General features: G+C 39.9%; 1 protein-coding gene across 1 annotated transcript in view; it reads left to right on the forward strand.

The window, feature by feature from the left end:
• The first annotated feature begins 5,109 nt into the window (after positions 1–5,109).
• The window catches only part of ATP6V0D2 (ATPase H+ transporting V0 subunit d2), a 55,411-nt gene continuing 39,750 nt past the window's right edge, over positions 5,110–20,770 (forward strand). Inside the window, exons 1-2 of the mRNA XM_008974635.5 lie at positions 5,110–5,525; positions 20,132–20,303. Coding sequence (XP_008972883.2) covers positions 5,396–5,525; positions 20,132–20,303 — 302 coding nt within the window. The 5' untranslated portion in view covers positions 5,110–5,395. The remainder of the gene's footprint in view (positions 5,526–20,131; positions 20,304–20,770) is intronic.

Consider the following 20,770-nt stretch of genomic DNA (forward strand, 5'->3'; position numbering starts at 1 on the left):
AGTTTGGTTTGGTTTTGGTTTGTTTGTTTGTTTGGGGATTTTTTTGGGGGTTTTGTTTCTGTTTTTTTGAGACAGGTTCTCATTCTGTTGCCCAGGCTGGATTGCAGTGGCGTGATCAAGGTTCACTGAAGCCTCAACCTCTGGGGGCTCAATTGATTCTTCCACCTCAGCCTCCCAAGTAGCTGAGACTACAGGCACGTGCCCACCAAGCCCGGTCAATTTTTGTTTGTTTGTATTTTTTGTAAGGACGTGATTTTTTCATGTTGCCCAGGCTGGTCTTGGACTCCTAGGCTCAAGTGATCCACCTGCCTCCGCCTCGCAAAGTGCTGGGATCACAGGCATGAGCCACTGTACCCAACCTAAAAAGTTTAAAAGTTTTGTTTTGTTTTTTTAAAGTGCTGATAGTCCTAGGAGAGAGCTTTGACCTGGCCTTTGATTGGCTATTAACGATGGCATCATAGGTCTGCTCTGAGGGGCAATGTGTACCACACACTTCCTCTAAAGATGCTTTCAGGGGCTGAGGGTGAATACAACTCTCCACCCTGACAACTACTTTAGAGTTGGCAAAGCCTTGGGCTGCCTTAGCTGCATTGAAGACATCAGAGGACTGTGTGCTGTGTGGGAAGCAGCCTTCTTCTCCTTTGCTTTTGCATTGTGCTTTGAAGAACCTACTACATCTAGAAAGAAACTTTTTATGCTCAGAATAACAGACACTTTACCTCTTCAAGGAATATCTCCTTTCCTTGCAGAATAAATTGATCCTCTAATGCTATGAAGATAATGACTCTTGGGAGCTCCTGAAGTTGACAAAAAGTCACAATAATTCCTATACATCCTATACAGGTATACACGCATCCACAATTATATATGTATGTGCGTTATGCTACAAAACCACAAAATACCCTCACTCTTCAGATACACTTGCCAAGTATAGTGTTTCCTAGAGAAACAGGGAATTAAAGATTCTGTAAAAGTAATTTTAGTCATTTTAAAACTCTGACTCTGGTTAATTCACGAAATGAGTATTGAATTCTCTGCCCCCACAAGGCATGCTACTAAGCACTGGAGAGATGGAAAAATGAGCCAGGACTGTTGGTGTGCATCTGTAGTATCAGCTGCTCAGGAGCCTGAGGTGGGAAGATGGCTTGAACCCAAGAGTTCAAGACTGCAGTGAGCCATGATCACACCACTGCACTCCAGCCTGGGTGACAGTGAGTCCCTGTCTCTTTAAAAAAAAAAAGAAAATAAAAAGAAAAGAAAAATGAAAAATGAATAAGGCACTGTTCCTGGATTTAAGAAATTCAATCTAAAAGTGATTACAGGCCAGCCTCAGTGACTCACGCCTGTAATCCCAGCACTTTGGGAAGCCGGGGTGGGCAGATCACTTGAGGCCAGGAGTTTGAGACTAGCCTGGCCAACATGGTGAAATCCCGTCTCTACTAAAAATACAAAAATTAGCTGGGCATGGTGGCACGTGCCTATAATCCCAGCTACACAGGAGGCTGAGGCAGGAGAATCGCTTGAACCCGGGAGTGAGAGGTTGCAGTGAGCTGAGATCGCACCACTGCACTCCAGCCTAGGGGACAGAGTGAGACTCCTTCTTAAATAAATAAATAAATAAATAAATAAATAAATGTGATTACAGTGGTTTTTGTACAATAGTCCCTCCTAATCCACCCCAACGGATGCCAAACTCTTTATATACTATGTTTTTTTCCTGTACATACATACCAGTGTAATTTAAAGTTTATCTATAAATTAGATGCACTACTCTTGCACGTTGGGTCCATTATTAAGTAAAATAAATGTTATTTGAACACAAAACAACTGCCTTGACAGTTGGTTTGATAATTGAGATGGCTACTAAGTGACTCACAAGCAGGGGGTGCCTACAGCCTGGAGGACAAAGGGAGGATTCATGTTCTGGCTGGGGCATAGGGGGCTGGCGAGAGGAAGATTTCATCACACTATTCAGAATGACACAAAATTTAAAGTGTATGAATTATTTATTTCTAGAATTTTCCATTTAATATTTTCAGACTGTCATTGACCATAGATAACTAAAACTGTAGCTTCCTTTCACCAAGTACTTAGCACACACGCCCACCTGTGCTAAGCATGTTAAAGATCTTATCTTATTTAATTTTTGCAACAACCTATGAGGCAGGTGTTATTATTTCTATTTTATGCTTGAAAACACTGGCCATTAGAGAGATGGAGCCACAAACCCATGCCTGCCACATTCCAAAGCCCACTCTCCTGAACATCATTGGTAGTTTAAACACTGGAATGACAATTTTATTATGTTTTCACCATAAGGACCCATTTATAAAGAAACTCCAGATCTTGTCATTCTATTGGGTTTCCTCTCATCTCTTGTGAGCTTGATGGCATTTATGACAAGTACCTTTAGCAGGAGTGAGACATTTTTGCTTCTGCCAGGCGAGAAGGACAATGTGAAGGGAAGGGGAACACTTTGCTGCCTTACCCATCAATTTCATAATAACAAAAGATGTGGGTGACTATTATTTTAAAGATGCATTGAAATTGTCTCTACATATAAATGTAAAATATGGCAAATTGGAAAGTTGTTTTGCACACACAACAACAAAATTCCTTTTTTTTTTTTTTTTTTGAGCATGTTGACCTCCAGGACTGGCTCTAGGCAAGACTGTGAAGAAGCTATGGTGTGCACATTTAACAACTGGCTGTCCATAAAAATGTATGGCATGTTCATTTTAAATTTTACTGATGCAAAGAATGTGTCTCAACCAATTTATAAGCAACAGTAAAATAATACTTTTTTTTGAGATGTGCTTTCACTGTGTCACCCAGGCTGGAATGCAATGGTGTGATCTCGACTCACTGCAAGGTGTGCCTAGCCAGCTCAAGTGATACTCCCACCTCAGCCTCCCAAGTAGCTGGGACCACAAGTGCACACCGCTATGCCTGGTTAATTTTTAAAAAATTTTTGTGGACACTGGGTCTCACTATGTTGCCTAGGCTGGTCTCAAACTCCTGGCCTTAAGCAATCCACCTGCCTCAGTCTCCCAAAGTGATGAGATTACAGGCGTGAGCCAGCCAAAAAAATACTCATTATTGTAAATTCCAATTCAATAGTCAATTGATTTTCACAGAATGCTTTCATTGATTTTTTTGTTTGTTCAATTCTTCTATCTGTACCCAACCTATACTTGGAATTGACAAATAAGTGAATATCCAACATAAATGTTGGCTAATATTTCTATTTACATTAATGAATAATATGAAAGTGAAACAACGAAGACATATGTAAAACTTCTCTTGATCTTCATAAAGGGAGTGGCTTCCTTGCTGAATCAGATAACAGTTTTTAAATACTGAAAGAACATTTCTTCAAATTTTTTTGCAATTTACAATATAATGGCTATAAACATTACATACTTTTACTTTGTTTTATTAACATTTTCTCCATCTTTTTCTCAAGTCCAGACAATTAACCAAACAGTGAATCAAGCCCTGATTTGTAGCATTTGCCCATTTTCATGGTATAAATACTTCATTCCTGCCATGGTCTGCTGCAAGCTACCATCATTATGTCATTAAACCCGGAGTTGAGAAGAGATGCATGACAGCATGTCATTATATAGAATATCTACCTTACAAATACGGTAGACATAATAACCTCAAGTGCATAAATAATAGCAAAGCATAGTAAAATAATTAGGAAAAGATAAGTGTGGTGTTTATAATTTATTTAAGTTGTATTAGTTTGAACTCTATAAAACTGTGGGTATGTAACCATCTTTAGACTACAGAAGTGATAAATAAGTGACTGATTCAACATAAAACACACTCAGGATGTTTAAGGATTGTGGTGGGTGGATAGAGAATGATAACAATAATGGCAGCCTCTACTATTTATTGAATACTTTCAAAGTCTGGGCACTGTGAAAAGCTAGGTTTGATTCTCTGTGATTTTCAACAATCAAAGCAGAATTTACATTGATTCCTTTTTATCTAGCTTCTCCCAAACAGTTTGGAAAAACCCTGATAGAGACTGGAGAATTTCTGGGACTTTAGTTCCAATTAAAGATTTGACACAATATATATGAAACACTCTATATGCAAATAGCATTCATGATATTTTACATAATTTTTTAACTAAATACAATATATAGCAGAACAAGCACTCCTTTTGGAGTATGAAACTCAACACAAGTCCCAGCTTCATTAAATACTTACTGTATTGCCAGCTGTGCATTTTGAGCTGCCTCACAGCTTCTGAGGGCTGGTTCCTTATTTGTGATTTTAGTAATAATACTGTCTGTGCAGATTCACACTGCAGAATAAACAGGAGATTCAAGTAGGAAAAAGAAAATAGAGTGCCTTCTAAACAGTCCAATTTTGCAGAGGTAGTGGCTTATTATTATAGAATCATAGCCTTCTGTATCTGTTTCCAAGATTGTTTCCTGGGCTATGCCCTTCGACTGGCTGGGAAGCAACTACCAGCCTTCGGCAATTTTAGGACATTTCTGACCATTTGTCTTACAAATGAACTGTGTGGTAGAATTAGGTTCTCATGACTCTTCAAACTGCCTAGTCACATTTGATTTACTTATATTATAATAATAATGATAATAATAATTATCATTATTATTTTGAGACAGAGTCTCACTCTGTCCTCCAGGCTGGAGTGCAGTGGCACAATCTTAGCTTACTGCAACTTCCGCCTCCCACGTTTAATCGATTGTCGTGCCTCAGCCTCCCGAGCAGCTGGGATTACAGGCATGCACCACAAAGCCTGGCTAATTTTTGTATTTTTGGTAGAGACGAGGTTTCACCGTGCTGGCCAAGCTGGTCTCCACCTCAGGTGATCTGCCCCACTAAGCCTCCCAAAGTGCTGGGATTACAGGTAAGCCATCATGCCAGCCTAAATTAAATTATTTTTATTAAAAACCCTCTCTTTGTTCATATTGATAGTCCTCAAAGAATTTTGGATTAGTGTAAATTACAGTTGAAAGCTCAGCTGCTGGTAGGAATGTTTACAAAACATTCGGGAGTTTGAAGCCTCCCAATAGTAAAGCTGGGAAGGGTCCCATCTGTGGGAGAGTAAGAATTGAGCCTGGATCCTCCCCTGACTCTCATATCTCTTTTTCCCAATCGTGGTTTGTTGCCTGGGTTTACTTGGGTCATCTGGCTGATTCATTGTTGCTGTATAAACAGGGCTGAGTGTGCTGTGTTGAAAGCCACTGAAACCGGAGGAAACTAGTCACAAAAACCCTGACTATCACCTGATAGATTGCTTGTGCTGCCTGATAATTACTCGCACTTTTCCCAGGCTAGTGCAAATCTTCAGGGGCCGTCCAGGACTACAGAGCTGTTTCACCCTACCTTGGCTTCGATCTCTTCCCCCATGCTCGAAGGTGCAGAGCTGTACTTCAACGTGGACCATGGCTACCTGGAGGGCCTGGTTCGAGGATGCAAGGCCAGCCTCCTGACCCAGCAAGACTATATCAACCTGGTCCAGTGTGAGACCCTAGAAGGTAAGTGTAGCTCTTCTCACCCTTTAAAAAGAAAAAAAAAATGAAATGAAATGATGTCACTCTCCAGAAGCATGGAGAAAAAAAGCCCATAATCGTATGGTTTGAGAGTTCTGAGCAGATCCTTATTCCTGCAGTCCAGATTTCTGGGGTCCATAAACTTGAATGAGGAAAAAAAAATACATCTCTATTTTTAATCTCTAAGTGAAATATAACATCTTTCATTACTAATGTAGGCAACAAATCACAGTAGTTGAGATAAGTAGTATCTGTGACACTGTCACCAACAAAAATTCAATGTTTTCATATCCCTTTAAAGTTCTTGCAGATACCTTGAAATGTCATGTATGTTTTCTCTATTTTGAAGTAAGATATCACACTCATCCTTTATTATTTATTTATTTATTGAGATGGAGTTTCACTCTTGTTGCATAGGCTGAAGTATAGTGGCGTGATCTTGGCTCACCACAACCTCCGCCTCCCGGGTTCAAGCAATTCTCCTGCCTCAGCCTCCCTAGTAACTGGAATTACAAGTGCCCACCACCTGGCCCGACTAATTTTTGTACTTTTTGGAGAGACGGGTTTTCACCATGTTGGCCAGGCTGGTCTTGAACTCCTGACCTCAGGTGATCCGACTGCCTTGGCCTCCCAAAGTGCTGGAATTACAGGCGTGAGCCATCATGCCCGCCAGATTCTTATACATTTTAAAGACATTTTGACAACTATATCTAAAAATATTTGGTTTCCTTTATAATCCTGTGTATTTTCATTCTACATATTTATAAACATTTGGAGAAGGGCTTCACCAAACTGCCAAGGGATCTATGACAAAGAAAAAATATATATATTTAAAACCTTGTTCTACAGAATTTTATTCTATCACATTTCTCAGTATCTATTGATTTGAGAGTTTGAAGTTTACCTTTAACTGAAGTTAAAAAAAAAAAAATCAAGAGCTGTTACTGCTGGGGCCAGCCCTGGATTCAAAAGTCCTGGATTTGACTTCTGTCATGTCACCAGTAGGTGACCTGTGGCTCCAAGCCTCTGAGTCTCAGTGTTCTCAGTTATAATAAACAAATACTCAACAGGTGGAAATTGTCTCTAAACCACATTTTTTTTTTCAAAACCTTACCAAAGATTCCACGTCTGTAACAGTATTTTTATTATTAAAAACAGCTACACTCACTGATTTTGAGACATACTTATAAAACCCATATAGGTCAATAATAAGGTGGTTTAAAGCTTCCAGATTATTCTAGAAAAGGCAAGAAAGCACTAAGAATAAAGCCTCCTAGGAAGGTATTAAAAGGCAAAAACGAACCAATGAACCTTCTAAAGGTGACTTTGCAGTCTCCTCAATTAGGGCTGAAGGGTCCTGAGGCCACTTGTTTATAGTTCTGACCAGTTAAAGCCAGAGTTCAGACAGAACCACCCAAGTTACGATAAACCCTGCACTTCCATTAGCATTGGAAACAGCAAGAACCTTTCAGATAACTAATTCTGTTGGCTACAAATAATTACAGTAAAACCCCAAATCCTAAGTCACTTCAGCATATTAAAATAAGAGTTTGGTGACTGGAGAACGTTGGTCACGTATAGAAAATCTACATAAAATAAAGAACACAGGGCTGACTAAGTGTTTCTGAGAGGAGACATTTTAATGAATTCTATTTAGTTTTCAGCCAAGCTCTTAAATGAGCTAAGGAATGCAAATTTAAATGCAAGGAATACATAAAATATCTTTGTGATACCAAAAAAAAAAAAAAAAAGAAGGAAAGAAAAAAAGAATTCAGAGATAAATCAAGGGAAGCCATATCTAAAGCCATATAAAGAATTCTAGGCCTGGAGAGGTGGCTCATGCCTGTAAAACCCCGTGTCTACTAGAAATAGAAAAAGTTAGTTCGGTGTGGTGGCAGACACCTGTAATCCCAGCTACTCAGGAGGTTGAGGCAGGAGAATTTCTCAAACCTGGGAGGCAGAGGTTGCAGTGAGCTGAGATCATGCCACTGCACTCCAGCCTGGGTGACACAGTGAAATTCTGTCTCAAAAAAAAAAAAAGAATTCTAGAAAATAGGTCGGGTGCAGTGGCTCATGCCTGTGATCCTAGCATTTTGAAAGGCCTAGGTGTGAGGACTGCTTGAGGCCAGGAGTTCAAGACCAGCCTGAGCAACATAGCAAGACCTCGTCTCTACTAAAAATTTTGAAAATTGGCTGGGCATGGTGGTGCATGCCTGTAGTCCCAGCTACTTGGGAGGCTGTGGCAGGAGGATGGCTTGAGCCCAAAAGGTTGAACCTGCAGTGAGCTGTAACTGCACCTCTGTGCTCCAGCCTGGGCGACAGAGTGAGACCCTGTCTCAGGAAAAAAAAAAAAAAAAAAAGAATTCTAGAAAGTAAAAAGATAAAAATCAGGAATTTAAAAATTGCACCCTATATTTTCTGCCAAGGTCCCTTTTAATCAAAAGACTTGTCGAGGGAAGGGGATAGATAGAAGGAGGAAGAAATGAGATTAACAGATCTATCCTCTACATAGACAGTTAGCTGAATCTGGTATCTTCATTTTCAGTTTGGGAGAGAAGAAAAGGTTTCAAACCTTCTCAAAGACCTCAAGAATAAAGCTTGTGTTTAGAAAAACATACATAAGCAGGCATATGCAGAATTTTCCATACAACGTCAGGGGATGAGAAACCACCTGAAGCCACCCCACCTGTGCTCTACTGCTTTATTGTCATTGTGTCTCATGATTTCTAACTCTCTCTCTTCCCAGTTCTCAACTACATTTGAATCTGTGTGCCAATCTACTGTTCAGAGACTCCCAGAAATATCAAGCATGAATCATCAAACCATGTTTAGGTTATCATGACTGCTGAGAAAACAAATCTAAACAAGAATTTCATGTCCTCTGTTAGTTGAGGACACTGGGGCTTAGAATGGTTGTGACCACCTAACAGGCTGTCGGTGATGGAGGATGGATAGAGCTATCTGTGTCTCCTTTTCCACAAAAATATGCCATTGCCTCCTGAGTATAAATTGAAGATATATGAATAGGTCTGTGTGGAGTTGATGTCCACTCCATTTTGAAACAGAAAATAATGACTGCTCTACCTGATTATTTTATAGGATGTTGAGAAATAAATAGTGTGTGAACAGCAGTTCAACTGTTGCATCTGTGAATGTACTTAGGGAGACTCAGTCTGCCCCAAGCTAGATTCAGAGCTGAGAAGAAATCAAGGGCACTTGTTGGAATAGAATCCTAAAGGCTTAAGGATTTTAGTTTACTTTTACACAAAATATACACCATACAAACTATGGATAAACAACAGGTTACACTGTGCCATTCCAATACTATATGTTGAAGCAGGGACTTTCTGTAAAAGAAAAACTAACTTGGCCAAGATTAAATTTGCTTTCAGTCTTTTTAAGTCATCTGGTCTTTAAAAGGAAAGTGTTCTGATAGCAACAAATTGTTTTAGAACAACTTGCAAGGAACATAATAAGGTTTTGGGTAAATTTAGAAGAGAGAAAATAAAGATCATCCAGCAAAGCTTTGAAAAGTGTTAGTATTCATAATTGTGCTTAATTGTGTGCATAATTGGGTTAAGTGTAGTAAGAAATACCCATGTATTCTGAGGCCTGCCCCTGACTAATTGTGACTTGATTCAGATCTCTGGATCCACTGTGACTCAGTCTTTCCTAGGTACAGAAGAAGGAAATTAGTTCCCATTGCCTTTGTCACGGGTATTGCTTTAAAGTTGTATCCATAAAGAAACTTTAGGGTCTTTAAAAGTGACTTTGAACCAAAACAATAACTTTAAAAGAGCATATTTTAAAAAATAACACTACTGCTTGTATCAGAATTTTTAAAAATTACAAATAAGACTTTTGGAAATATTCTTCCCTCCTCAAAAAAGACAAAATAGTAAATCAATAAAGTTTAGTAGTAAATAATCTTTTCTAAAACATATGATAACAGTGTCCACTGGCTCTCAAGATGTGGAAGGTCATTCTGGATTAAGTCTTTTTTTTTTCTTTTTGAGACGGAGTTTACCTCCTGTCACCCAGGCTGGTGTCCAATGGCACGATCTTGGCTCACTGCAACCTCTGCCTCCCAAGTTCAAGAGATTCTCCTGCCTCAGCCTCTCAAGTAGCTAGAATTACAGGCATGTGCCACCATGCCTGGCTAGTTTTGTATTTTTTTTTTTTTTTTTTTTTTTTTTTTAGTAGAGAGGGGATTTCACCATGTTGGCCAGGCTGGTCTCAAACTCCTGACCCCAGGTGATCCGCCTGCCTTGGCCTCCTAAAGTGCTGGGATTACAGACATGAACTGCTGGCCTGGATTAAGTCTTTACTTTGTCCTTGACACAGTTTGTTTAGAAGGGAATTAGGGAAGCTGATTATATCTCACTAACAATGGTGCCCCCCTGTCAAGGGGCTTGAGCTTCAGAGCTTCTCCAGCAGTGTCTTCAGGTAGGAATTAATTCAACACCATCTAGTAAGTACTTTCTAGCTAGGGCCAAGAAAGTAAAGATGAACAAGATAGAGTCCCTGCCCTAAAAAGGATCCTACCTGGAGAATAAAAATATTAGAAAAATGAGAACCCCTTAAGGATGGCAATTGGGTAGTACCTACTGAAATTCCAAATGCTTATACAATTTGTCCAGGAATTCCAAGTCTCATAGACAAACTTACACACATGTGAGATGACAGCTATACAAGGCTCTTTATGTGGCATAGTTTTTTGTTGTTGTTTTTGAGACAGAGTCTCACTCTGTCACCCTGGCTGGCGTGTAATGGCACAATCTCGGCTCACTGCAACCTCTGCCTCCTGGGTTCAAGTGATTCTTGTGCCTCTGTCTCCCGAGTAGCTGGGACTACAGGCGTGCACCACCATGCCTGGCTAATTTTTTGTATTTTTAGTAGAGATGGGGTCTCACCATGTTGGCCATGACAGGTCTCAAACACCTAACCTCAAGTGATCCACCCATCTCAGCCTCCCAAAGTGCTGGGATTACAGGCATGACCCACCGCGGCTGGCGTTTTATGTGGCATAGTTTGGAGTAGCAAAAGATGGAAACAAATCAAGTGTCCCTCTGCAGGAAATAAGTTTTCATTTTTTAAAATTTATTTTTTTAATAGAGACCGGGTCTTATGTTGCCCAGGCTACTCTCAAACTCCTGGGCTCAAGCAATCCTCCCACCTTGGCCTTCCAACATTCTGGGATTACAGGCCTGAGCCATCACAACCAGCCAGGAATAAGTTAAATAAGTTATGGAACATTCACATAATGGAATATTCTGCATTTAAAAGGAAAAACACATGAGGAAGCACTCTAAAAGGAGAAATATGGAAAGATTACCAAGATACATTAAGTCAGAAAAGCAAGGGGAAGAACCAGGTGTGGCATGGCACTCTTTAGTAAAAAGCGGGATAAATTTTAAAAATATACTTCCTATATGATTGCCTAGCTACAAAGAAACTGTGAAAGGATTAAAAAGAAACTAAAAATAGAGGTTACATGAAGCTAGGAACGAGTGGCAGGGGGTGATGGGTAGGTGAGTAACAAGCATAAGGACCTGTCACTGTTTACCCGTATATATACCTATTACTTATTTTTAATTTCAAAATAACATATGGGAGGATGACTGATTTCAAAGAGCTTTCTCTTTGCTTCCTTAGACATTATTTGTACCTCTAATTATAGCACTTTTTCTGCCTTATATTAAAAAGACATATCCAATTCTCTCTTTCCTGTTTAAAACACATACACACACACACACACACACACACACACACATATCAAGAGCTTCCATCAGGCAAGATAAATGACACTATGCTTAAAAGGCTGATCTACCTTGTAAGCCCTTCGTCAGAACGTTTTGCCTTTTCTAGAGCTGCACCTTCAATCACAAATTCCATCCCTTATCCCATGTTCCTGGAAAGCGACCATCTCCCTTTAAAGTCTTCATTTAAGTCACTTCCTCTGTAAGCCCCTTCCTACAGAATCTATCATGGGATGGAATTGACAAGCTTCAACTTTATGCTCCATGGTACCTTGTAATGAACCTAATCCTGTATAACATCTGTGACATTTGCATAGATGTGTCATCCTGAGGCAGAACATTTGCCTCGTTTGTCTATCTAGCTCCAGAGGCTGCTGCAGTTACAGGCTTAACTGATAAATAAATATATAGCTCTATCTGCTTTATTGCAAGCTTTTTTATTTTTATTTTTTTAAGACAGGGTCTGGCTCTGACACCCAGGCTGGAGTGCAGTGGCATGATCTCAGTTACTGCAACCTCTACCTCTCCCGGACTTAAGCGACCCTCCCACCTCAGCCTCCTGAGTAGCTGGAACTACAGGCCTAGGCCACTGTTCCTGACTAATTTTTGTATTTTTGTAGAGACAGGGTTTCTTCATGTTGCGCAAGCTGGTCTTGAACTCCTGAGCTCAAGTGATCTGCCCACCTCAGCCTCCCAAAGTACTGAGATTACAGGTGTAAGCCAGCGAGTGCCCAGCCTGTAAACTTCTTTTTTTTTTTTTTTTTTTTGAGATGGATTCTCTGTTGCCCAGGCTGGAGTGCAGTGGCGCGATCTCGGCTCACTGCAAGCTCCGCCTCCCAGGTTCATGCCATTCTCCTGCCTCAGTCTCCCGAGTAGCTGGGACTACAGTCACCCACGACCACGCCCGGCTAATTTTTTATATTTTTCGTAGAGATGGGGTTTCACCATGTTAGCTTGGATAGTCTCGATCTCCTGACCTCGTGATCCGCCCATCTCGGCCTCCCAAAGTGCTGGGATTATAGACGTGAGCCACTGTGCCCGGCTGCCTGTAAACTTCTTGAAGGTAGAAACTACACCTTAAATTTTCTCTCTCCTACCTCCCTAAGCCTAAGAGTGTATTTTGCATGTAGTAAGAATCTGAAAATACACGCTGGAAATATCTGCATATTGGGTTCAAGTCCTGGATCTTCTGCTTTATGGTTCTGGGATTCTAAGCAAGCTGCTTAACCTTTAACATGGTGCTTTTATTTTTATTTTTTTTTTTTTATTTTGAGACAGGGTCTCATTCTGTTGTCCAAGCCAGGGAATGCAGTAGTGGGTAGCGTGATCATGGCTCAATGCAGCCTCAATCTCCTAGGCTCAAGTGATCCTCCCACCTTAGCCTTTCAAGTACCTGGGACCACAGGTGCATGTCACCAAGCCTGGCTAACTTTTTTGTCATTTGCAAAGACAAGGTCTCACTTTGTTGCCCAGGCTGGTCTTGAACTCCTGGCCTCAAACAATCCTCCTGCTTCAGCCTCCCAAAATGCTGGGATTACAAGCGTAAGCACTGATAAGTGCTTTCTTATCTCATCTTTAGATGGTATCTCCCTGGCCTAACTCCCAGTTCACTGGGAGGATCCAAAATATCTGAAGATGTTTTGTAAATTGTAAATCTTAACAATACACCCCTGCACTGTAGTTTACATACAACAAGAATTTGTTTTCCCTCTTCTGCTAGACTTTGGAATTCCTGAAATAGTTCTTTCCATTTTATGGTTTTGGATAGTGGCATTTGGATATGAATCCATTTAGTTTATTCTGTTCTTCAGAGAGCACCAGTTTTGAAAACATTTATTTTGGTAAGTAAAAATTAAAATGAAGATTTTCAACCCTAGTAAGATTTACTGGACTGTATAATGAAGTTCTGTGGGGCCACTGCTACATGGATCTTAAGTTTTCATCACAAATTAATATTTGAGGCTCATTTATGTGGTAAAAAAATGCATTTGGAGCCATGGAGAGTACAAAAAAGAACAGGCTGGATGCAGTGGCTCATGTTTGTAATCCTAGCATTTTGGGAGGCCGAGGCAAGAGGATTGCTAGAGGCCAGGAGTTCAAGGTTGCAGTGAGCTATGATTATGCCACTGTACTTTAGCCTGGGTGACACAGCAAGAATCTGTCTAAAAAAAAAAAAATGACACCATTTACTACCTAGACAACTGTGTAGTTGATAGGATGTCACAAATAAGTAAAATGAGATAAAAATTCAGAATCCAAAAATGGTTCAAACCTATTGATAGCAGATATACTTGAAGGTGAACCAAATCTTGAATAATAGGTTGATAAAAGGCCATGAAATGGGGTTTCAGGAGGAGAAGAATTGAGATGTCAGGACATTCTAGCAAGCAGATAAAACAAATGAATTTAAAAAGGGAAAAAATAAAAGCCTGTGGATGGGGAGTAAATCAGTTAGGCTGCAATACTAGAATACTTGTAGAGAAGGCTGGAATTCAGGCTGGGAAAACTCTGAAAAACCTTGAAGGTTTGATTTGAAGTTTCAAGATCCTGACGCTAACACTGAATGAGGACAAGAGTCAGGTATGATTCTCAGTTAACTACTTGCCAGCGTGGAAAACAGGAATAAGTTACTTCTCTGAGCCTCAGTTTCTTCATCTATGAAATAGGATTATTGTTAAAGTTAAGAGATTATGTATACTAAAACGATTCTGGCAATGGTAAAACGCTCTACAAATTTTATAAAAGTTGTTTTTAATCTGCCTAAAACTTTTCAGTGGCTCCAAGCTATTTTTAGGATCATTACAGTACCAAAACAATTCTTAGGAAAGATTAAACTTGAGGCGGGGAGCACATGAGGAGAAATGAGCCTGGGAAAATCGATTCAAAGATTGCTGCAGTAATCGAAGTGCCAGATGTCATTCAAAACGGGAGTGAGCAGCAGAAATCAGGGAAGAAATGCAGGGCATTTGGAGTAATAAAGCACCAAAGAGGACTTTGAAGTTTCAACACCCTGAGAACGGCAATATATTAGCAAAAATGGAGAAAGAAGTGTCTGGTCGTACATCTTCCGGTGTTCTGAGTAATTACCAGATTTGATGGTTGATTCCAATATGTTAGTTGGAAAAATTCTGGTTTAGAGGATAAAAACTGAATTCCTTAGCAATTTATTTTGGAGATAGGTGGGTACAATTGAAAAAACAATATTTTGTGGTGGATTCTCTATGCTGGCTCTTTACCTACCTGAATCATCTTTTTTTGTTTGTTTGTTTCTTTTCTTTTTTGAGACAGGATCTCACTCTATTGCCTGAGCCAGAGTGCAGTAGCTTGAACACGGCTCACTCCAGCCTCCACCTCCCAGGCTCAAGCAATTCTCCCACCTCAGCTTCCTGAGTACGGGGACCACAGGCATGTGCCACCACACCCAGCTAACTTTTTTTTTTCTTTTGTAGAGTTGGGGTTTTGCCATGTTGCCCAGTCTAGTCTGAAACTCCTGGCCTCAAGCAATCCTCCCACCTTGGCCTCCCAAACCCCTGGGTTTAGAGGCGTGAGCCACTGTACCAGACAACCTTGTTTAATCCCCAAAACAACCTGAAAGCATAGACTATATCCATTTTGTAGAGGAGGAAACTGAGTTCAGAAAATTCAGATAATTTCCCTAAGTTCAGCAGCAGCAGAGTGTGGGGAAAGGCAGGGGGCTGCTTGGATAGAACAGTAGATAGTCACTTCTCTTTATTTTTAGTAGAGACGGGGTCTCCCTATGTTACCCAGACTGGTCTCAAACTCCTGGGCTCAGCAACCCTCCCACCTCGGCCTCCAGAGTAGCTGGGGTTACAAGCATCAGCCACCACGCCCAGCCAGAAAGGAATTTTCTAAAAATAGTCTGCCAACAAATTAGTAGACAATAACCATGAAGTCTAACTTCCCTATAGCCAAGTGATCTCAGATAATTCCCTTCATGCAGTGACCACAACCCACAGAAAACGCATGTTTATATTATGACTCAGTGCATACATGCAGGCACACATTCACACTATGTGATAGACTCTATTTGTTAAAATGGTGTAATCTATTTTTTTTATTCTATTGCTGTGTGGCACCTATTAAAGTGATTTAGTTGGTAGTGATCCTACAGTTTGGAATATATTCTATTTTCCTTATTTTAATAAAAAGGAAAAAACACCATTTGCCACTCTACCTTTCTAGATAAAAAGTAGTGTAATTTTCCCAAGTGTGCTCTGTGGACGGCCCATTGTTTTTTAGTGGCTTGGGAGGTTCTGTCCCTTACTGTTTTCAAAGAAATCACTTTCATGTAGTAAAGGCTTTTAATTCCTACAGTAAAGAAGCTGTGCCTTCCAAATTTATTTTACCATAAAGTCTTATTACTCACACACCTATTTAGATAAGCGTTTAGGGAAATGTAGGAAAAAAAATTCAGTGAACTCATTTTGAAAGGTATAAAACTATGAGTACTGTTGTTATTATTGACAGTCTATCATCATCCCAGAGTGCATTTCAGACCCTCAGATTCTCTTGGAATCTGAAAGCAAGCATCCCTTGGATCATTTTAGTGCTGGGGAAGAGAGGTTCCTTCTATTCCACTTTTCACTGATTACAGTATTATAAGATTCCTACAGGGTATGAAACACTGAGACATTTAATTTCAGGATGTCCCTGGCAGCTGAAAGGTTTGAAAGTTATTTAGCTTGAAAGAAACATATGTCACATGAGCAAAATATCATGGTTTTGAAAGAAATACCATTTGTGTCACTTCTGTTGGCAAATATTCCTTGGTGCTGAGAATTCAAACTGTCAAGTTGCATAAAAATCTGAAATGCCAAAATGAAAGCTAAATAAGGCATGGCAACAAAGTAGAATTGTTTTAAGTTAATTAAATAGGTAATTGAGCAAATAAATTCTGCTGTCAGATGAACAGCATTTACGATGCAAAATCTACTCCAGACACTGAGGAAGACTGCAAGAACCACATTGTCCCTAATTGCAGGTGCACCCTCCCCCAGCTACCAGAGCAATCCATTCATAGCTCGCAGTGGCTTCCTGTTATCTCAGGATAAACATGGCACACCAAACCCTCCCTAGGACAGTTCTGCTTATTTCTTTGCCTTCAATTCTCACCTCCCCTTCTCTACCACTCCTTTAAAATTGACACATAAAAATTGCATATATTTATCATATGCAACATGATGTTTTATTTTATTTTATATTTTATTTTTTGAGACAGAGTCTGTCATTCCTTTGCCCAGGCTGGGGTGCAGTGGTGCATTCTCAGCTCACTGCAACTTCTGCCTCCCAGCTTCAAGCAATTCTCATGCCTCAGCCTTCTGAGTAGCTGGGATTACAGGCGCACACCACCACACCCAGCTAATTTTTGTCTTTTTAGTAGAGACGGGGTTTCACCATGTTGGCCAGGTTGGTCTTGAACTCCTTACCTCAAGTGATCCACCCGCCTCAGCCTTCCAAAGTGCTGGGATTACAGGCGTGGGCCACCACGCCCAGCCTATGGTGTTTTAATATATGTATTAATTGTGGTATCAACCAAAATTAAGTTTGTTGAGGCAGAAATAGTTCAGTAAAGGTTTATTGGAAGCCAAATGTGAGGACTGATCAAGGAAGACACAGCAACAAAGCTGCGTGTGTCCCAGAGTCTGCTGCGAGTTGGAAGGCTTTTAAGGGAAAGTTTAGAAGAACAGAGGAGGACTCTTCATACTAGAGTTGTCCTTTTCATTGCAGGTCACAATACAGAGGTTACAATCACTGGCTACAGATGATATACAGGCTAAAATGTCTACGTGCAAGACAATCAGTAAACTTCATGATGCAGAAACCAATCACCAAAACTTGATGATTTGGAAACAAATCAGTGTCCTTTTCAGTGCCAGTAGGTTATGTATTAATCAGTACATTAACAATTTGAGGGACTCACGGTAAGATTCTTTACTCTGGGATAGGACAGGACAGGACAGGACAGGCATCATAAGACCTCCGCCAGGCAGGTAAATTTGGAAGCCTGCCCAATGTGACCTGCATGTTATCAATCAAGTGAATTAACAAGTATGTGAATTCACATACTTATTTTTTGTGGGGAGAACACAAAATCTACTCTTTACATGATTTTAAAAATACAATACATTGTTATTTACTATAGTCACCATTTTGTACCATAGGTATCTTGAAGTTATTCCTCCTATCTAACTGAATCTAACTGAGTTTTGTATCCTTTGACATCTTTCCAACCCCTCACCCTCTCACTTGTCCCCCACTAAGTCGTTTTTTTCTTTTTCTTTCTTTCTTTTTTTTTTTAAATGTAGAGACAAGGTCTTGCTTTGTCACCCAGGCTAGAGTACAGTGGCAAGATCATAGCTCACTGAAGCCTCGAGCCCCTGGGTTCAAGGGATCTTCCCACCTCTGCCTCCCAAAGTGTTGGGATTACAGGCATGAGCCACCACTGCTGGCCCACTCCTTGCCCTTTGATGACCACTACTTTACTCTCTACTTCTGAGTTATCAAAATGAAAGATTTCTTTCTTTTTGAAGGCCGAGCAGTATCCTATGGTATATTTATACCACCTTTCCTTTGTCCATTCATCCATCGATGGGCACTTAGCTTGATTCTATGTCTTAGCTATTGTGAGCAATGTTATAATGAATGTAGGAGTACAGATATCTCTTCAACATACTGATTTCATTTCCTTTGGATATATACCCAGTAGTGAGATTGCTAGATCATATGGGAGTTCTATTTTTAATTTATTTCTCTCCCACTTAATACTTCGGCAACACTGAACTGCTTTGAGCTCCTTGCACACAGCATACCTGTACTAAGTCATCGAATGCCTGCCTCTGTTCTTACTCTTTCTCCCCTCTTCCTCCACTCTTACATAATATTCTAAGGCTCATCTCCTTCAAGACACTTTCCTAGGCTTCTTGCTCCTATCTTTATGGATCTGGGTCTCATTTTCTATGTTCCCATAAATCAAGGACCTTATCTTTATCACTAAATTAACACATTGTTTGAATCATTTGTGACTGCCTCTTTCTTTACCAAACAGTGGGTTTCCTTGGGAATGAGGAATATTTCTGGTCTATCTTTGGGTCTCCTGTAGTTGGCAGCACATAATAGATGCTTAATAAATGTTTGAATGGAAGATCCAATAAGCTCCATATGTGTGCTGGATGTTGCCAAGGACATTTTAGATACTCAGATATGCAATAACACTTACATGTTGGGTTCTGCATAAGGAGTCACAGGTAAAAGATATAACTAAGATAGTGTAACTGCCTTCTGGGTTAACATGCTTAAGACTATATAATATCCTATAATAGGTGTTATGCTAGAGGTTTTATCAGAGTACTTTCAAATTCAGATGCATGAAGTGAATAATTCTGCCTGAGATAATTAAATCTTTACAGAACAAGTGATAATCTAATTGAATTAGTTGGCAATAAAATAAAGTTTTAAGTGACTTTGAAGTCAGGAATACCTGGCTTGGAATCACAGTTTATCTACGTGAGATTTTTAAATTTTTTAATCTATGTGATCTTGAACAAGTTACTAACCTCTCTGAGCTTCAGTGTTCTTATCTGTACAAAGGCATAGAAATCATTTTTACCTCATAAAATTGCCATGAGTATTAAATGAGATAATACAAGTTCAGTACAATACCTGGTACCTAATAAGCACTCAATCACTGGTAACTATTATTTTAATGTTACCAGTAGGGTAACATTGAAGTGTAGATTATAATAAGCCAATCTGAAAAGGGGTGGGGGAAGAAATTCTAGAGTGGGGTTGGGTCAGCATTTACTGAAGTATGGATGCTAGAAAATACATGGTTTGTTCAGGAGGAAGTGACAATCAACAAAGCTGAAATTCAGTTCAATCCAATTACCTGGCAACCAAAATGGATGACATTTAAAGGATGCATGGCATGGTCTGGTGGAAACGATGCTGGGTTATAAGAATAAGGGGACTAATCTCCTACTTCAGTCTCATTAGATAACTCCACCATTTAGTCCCACTGAACTTCAATTTCTTCGTCTGTAATAAAAGGATACTGAAACAGAGCACCGATGGCTGCCCGTGCCACCTGCCCCCACACCCATGGTAGCTACTACTAATACATTTATCTTTTCCATCAAGTTGGGATGGAGCATTTGTATCCTCAACAGTTTCCCAGGTAGCTATCTCCAAAAGACTAAAACCTGTTTGCCATCTGTGGATTAGGTGTTTGTTAGGTTTTTTTTTTTTTTTCAGACCTGCTAAATAATACCAGATTTCTTAGGTAATTGAAATATTTCGTGAGGGCCAGGCACAGTGGCTCCTGCCTGTAATCCCAGCACTTTGGGAGCCTGAGGTGGACAGATCACTTGAGGTCAGGAGTTCGAGACCAGCCTGGCCAACATGGTGAAACCCTGTCTCTACTTTAAAAAATACAAAAATTAGCCAGGTATAGTGGCACGTGCCTGTGGCCCCAGTTACTTCGGAGGCTGAAGCAGGAAAATTGCGTGAACCCAAGAGGCAGAGGTTGCCGTGAGCTGAGATCGCACCACGGCACTCCTGCCTGGGCTACAGAGGGAGACTCCCTCTCAAAACAAAAGAAAAACACATTTTGTGGTGTGCTGGATTATCCATATTCACATTACATTTTTGTTGCTTTACAGATCAAGTCTAAATCATATTTAGACCTTATATTAAAATCTAATAAGATAATACATATGTATGTAACACAAAATTAGCCTGAATTCAACTAATGTTGAAAAAGCTATTTGTGTATATTCAAAATTTAACCTGAATTGGGGTTTCATTTAATTTCAGACCTGAAAATTCATCTCCAGACTACTGATTATGGTAACTTTTTGGCTAATCACACAAATCCTCTTACTGTTTCCAAAATTGACACTGAGATGAGGAAAAGACTATGTGGAGAATTTGAGTATTTCCGGAATCATTCCCTGGAGCCCCTCAGCACATTTCTCACCTATATGACGTAAGTGATGACAGAAAGCCCTAATAAGCCCCAATGTACTCGTGCGGATGACCCCTAACAATTACAGGGTGGGTATCAAGCCAGAGTGAGACTTAAGACCTTTTCCATTGTTTGTAAGTTTAAATTCATTCACATTTTAGCAACTGATAAGCTCATAGAGCCACATTTTTGCATTAGAAAATGGATTTCATTGATTTATAAACATGATTATATCAGCGATGGTGGCCTCCATCTAAAGGAATCTTTTCAGTTTTCATTAAAAAAAAAAAGTGTTGCCAGTGTTTAAGGTGTTAGTACTGAAGGTAAATGTTATGTGACATTCTTGGATCACTTTTCAGGGTGGGGTTGACAATATCTCAAAGTATTCATAAGGTCACATAAACCACTCCTAATTCCCTTTGTAACAGTATAAGTAGCAGTTGTGAAAGTTATATATGTTTTATTTTTATCCATCATCTGTGGTTCCA

Source organism: Pan paniscus, chromosome 7, assembly GCF_029289425.2.
Source record: "Pan paniscus chromosome 7, NHGRI_mPanPan1-v2.0_pri, whole genome shotgun sequence".
Lineage (NCBI taxonomy): Eukaryota > Metazoa > Chordata > Mammalia > Primates > Hominidae > Pan > Pan paniscus.